Source organism: Lathyrus oleraceus, chromosome 4 (assembly GCF_024323335.1).
Source record: "Lathyrus oleraceus cultivar Zhongwan6 chromosome 4, CAAS_Psat_ZW6_1.0, whole genome shotgun sequence".
Classification (NCBI taxonomy): Eukaryota; Viridiplantae; Streptophyta; class Magnoliopsida; order Fabales; family Fabaceae; genus Lathyrus; species Lathyrus oleraceus.
Genome location: NC_066582.1, coordinates 298466180 through 298469658, shown reverse-complemented (window position 1 = coordinate 298469658; position 3479 = coordinate 298466180). Strand labels below are relative to the sequence as shown.

General features: G+C 32.4%; 1 protein-coding gene across 1 annotated transcript; it reads left to right on the top strand.

Annotated features, from left to right (window-relative positions):
- Nucleotides 1-254: 254 nt before the first annotated feature.
- On the top strand, nucleotides 255-1376 carry LOC127137200 (uncharacterized). Its single transcript, XM_051063683.1, has 3 exons — nucleotides 255-589; nucleotides 797-1037; nucleotides 1191-1376. The coding sequence occupies exons 1-3, from the start codon at nucleotides 255-257 to the stop codon at nucleotides 1374-1376; spliced, it is 762 nt and encodes a 253-aa protein (XP_050919640.1).
- The last annotated feature ends 2103 nt before the right edge of the window (nucleotides 1377-3479 follow it).

Sequence of the window (3479 nt, the reverse complement as noted above, 5' to 3'; positions counted from 1 at the left end):
TTGATGAGATTAGAGAGTGTCAGACGAAGGATGTAACTTTAGTTGATCGATTGTCTTCTGATAACCAAATTGTGGATGCAGATTTCAGACGTGGTGATAATGGTGTATTGACATTTTAGAATAGGGTTTGTGTACCTGATGTGTCAGAGCTCAAGCAGATGATTTTGGAGGTGAGCCATAGAAACAGTTTGAGTATTCATCCAGGTGCTACTAAGATGTACCAAGATTTGAAAAAGTTGTTTTGGTGGCCGGGAATGAAGAGAGACATTGCTCAGTTTGTGTACTCTTGCTTGACTGGTCAAAAGTCAAAGGTGGAGCACCAGAGACCGGGTGGACTAATGCAACTGTTGGATGTCCCTGAGTGGAAGTGGGACAACATATCGATGGACTTTGTAACAGGTTTACCAAACACTGCTAAAGGAAATGATGTTATATGGGTCGTTATGAATAGACTGGCTAAATCGGCTCATTTCATTCCGGTTAAGATCAGCTTTTCGTTGCAGAAGCTAGCAGAGATTTACATCAGTATCATTGTGAAGCTTCATGGTATTCCATCTAGTATCTTTTCTGATAGAGACCCGAGGTTCAGGTCTAGATTTTAGGGGAGCTTACAGGATGCTTTGGGTTCTAAGTTGAGGTTGAGTTCTATATAGCATCCACAGAATGATGGCCAAACTGAGAGGATGACTCAGTTTCTAGAGGATTTGTTGCGAGCTTGTGTCCTAGAGTAGGGAGGTGCTTGGGACGATCACCTTCCATTGATAGAGTTTACGTATAATAATAGTTACCATTCCAGTATTGGGATGACACCTTTTGAGGCTCTCTATGGTAGGAGGTGTAGAACTCCTATATGCTGGTATGAGACTGGAGAGAATGTTGTGATTGGGCCTGAGATTGTTCATCAGACCACCGAGAAGGTGAAGATGATCCAAGAGAAGATGAAGGCATCTCAGAGCAGGAAAAAAAGTTACCATGGCAAGAGGAGGAAGGCTCTTGAGTTCAGTGAGGGTGATCATGTTTTTCTAAGAGTCACTCTGGTGACTGGTGTTGGGCGTGCGCTGAAGTAGAAGAAGCTTACACCTCGTTTCATTGGTCCATACCAGATCACTCAGCGGGTTAGAATTGTTGCTTACATAATAGCTTTACATTCGTGACTGGAAAATTTGCATAATGTATTCCATGTGTACCAGCTCCGGAAGTATATTCATTATCCTTCTCATGTGATTCAAATGGATGATATGCATGTGAGAGATAATCTGACTGTGGAGGCTTTACCTTTGAGGATTGCGGATCGAGAAGTGAAGAAACTCAGAGGTAAGGAGATTGCTCTTGTGAAGGCCGTCTGGGGAGGACCTGCTGAAGGGAGCATGACCTAGGAGTCGGAAAGTCGGATGAAGGAGTCTCATCCAAATCTATTTTTATCAGGTAATTTTCGAGGGCGAAAATCTTCTAAGTGGGGGAGAGTTGTAATGCTTCGACTTAGAAATTTTGCTTTTTTAATTATTTTTGTATTTGTTGTGTGATTTGATTGATGTTATAAACTATTTATGATGATTGAATGTATTTTGGTAATTTTATAATTAATAGGGTTGATTGGTTTTTAGAACGGGAAGTATCGAAATTAATTTAATATTTTAAATAATTATTTAGATATGTATTTAATTGATTTAAATATTTATTTAAATAATTATTTAAGGTGTGACATTATTTTATTATTAAAGTTAAATAATTATTTAAAGTGTAACATTATTTTATTATTAAAGTTAAATAATTATTTAGTTGAAATAATTAATTTGGTTATTTAATTTTGGGAATTTCTTTAGTCCGTATGAAATCAAAAAAATGAAAAGTCAGAAATTAATATGTTTTATTATTATTATTATTATTATTATTATTATTATTATTATTATTATGGTCTTTATGATTATTATTATTATTACTATTATTATTATATTATGGGAAGGGAGAGAAAAAAGAAAGAAGAGTATCGTAAAATAAAATTTAAAAGAAAAGATATATAGAAAAGAAAACTAAAAAAAAACATTATCATGAGGAGACGTGAAGAATTGAGATACATCAAGGATTTGGGAATAAGATCTAATTCGAGGTAAGGGGGGAATTTATTTACTAATGGATGCTTATGAACAAACAGTATAGTGAGGGGTCCTTACCCTCTTATCTCTGTATTTTTACTATACATGGCTTATGATCTTGTTTGTAACCAAAAGGATTTTGGCCCAAACCCCCGAGGTCACTGTCATACGAATATGTTTACACATGAATTATGCTATTCTTGGATTTGGAATAAATTTCTATGGTCATTGTGATCCCAATTTTTAATTTTATCATATGAGTACAGTAAATTATGCAATCAAAGAAATTGATTTTTTTGAATCCTCAATTCTGGCACTTGCGTTATGTTTTAAAAACACTATGTATTTTGCTAACTGTGGTTGAAATACCTGTGAAATAGTATTATATTCTTTAAACTATTTTGGTTTTAATGGTTGTTATAAGAAATTTGATTTTCCATTGCTGCAATTCGATCGTGATAACTGAATGTTGTTGTATTCATGTGTATCCTTGAAATATGTTCCTTTTATTGTTATCGTAAATTATGATGAATTAAATGAATTAATATATAATAATAATAATAATAATAATAATAATAATAATAATAATAATAATGAATTTCATGCCAGTAATGCTTATTTGATTGTTAGTCTAAAAATTGTTTTGGATTTAAGCTATTAATGTATACTATTGTTTAGCATTGTTAGCTATAGTGTTGTATTGAATTAAATAATAATAATAATAATAATAATAATAATAATAATAATAATAATAATAATAATAATAATAATAATAATAATTTAATATTATTAATTATAATATTTTAGAGCTTAGTGAAAAATATTTAATTATTTAGAGTTTCGTAGAGCTATCACTCATAAGTTACTGATAGAGTACTTTAGAGTGTTTTTGGATACTCGAGAGTTATTTTTGAGATATAATGATTATTTCAGAGTTGTTTAGAGTTTCTTTGATAACTCTGTTGAATTAATATAAAAGTGATAATTATTTTGAGAAATTATAGAATTATTGAATTCAATTATATAAATAATTTTTGGGTTGGTTCAAGGGTGGAACCTATATTTTGGAGTGTTGTGGCGTGATTATGAATAATAATTATTTTGATGTGTGTATGATGTTTGAGTTATGTTAATGAGTTGTCATGTTCATGCATTATACTAATATGGAGATTAGGTAGGACTTCGGTCCAATGACGTAGGACCTCAGCCTAGTGATGTGAGACTTTTGTTTCGAAGTGACGTAGGACTTCGGTCCAGTGGTGTTAGGGATGTTGTCCAGTGATGTGGGATAATATGAGTAACAGACCTCTGATATCCAAAAACTTGATACCACCTATATTTTGATGAGGTGTTGGTGCATTAACATTACATTATAATTTCAATTAC

Bases quoted from the DNA above. Each gene is read 5' to 3' on its own strand.
- LOC127137200 (XM_051063683.1), top strand. From the start codon at position 255: ATGAAGAGAGACATTGCTCAGTTTGTGTACTCTTGCTTGACTGGTCAA. The intron at 590-796 runs GTCTAGATTTTA...TTACCATTCCAG, and splicing joins GATAGAGACCCGAGGTTCAG to TATTGGGATGACACCTTTTG. The intron at 1,038-1,190 runs GTGACTGGTGTT...CATGTGTACCAG, and splicing joins TTTTTCTAAGAGTCACTCTG to CTCCGGAAGTATATTCATTA.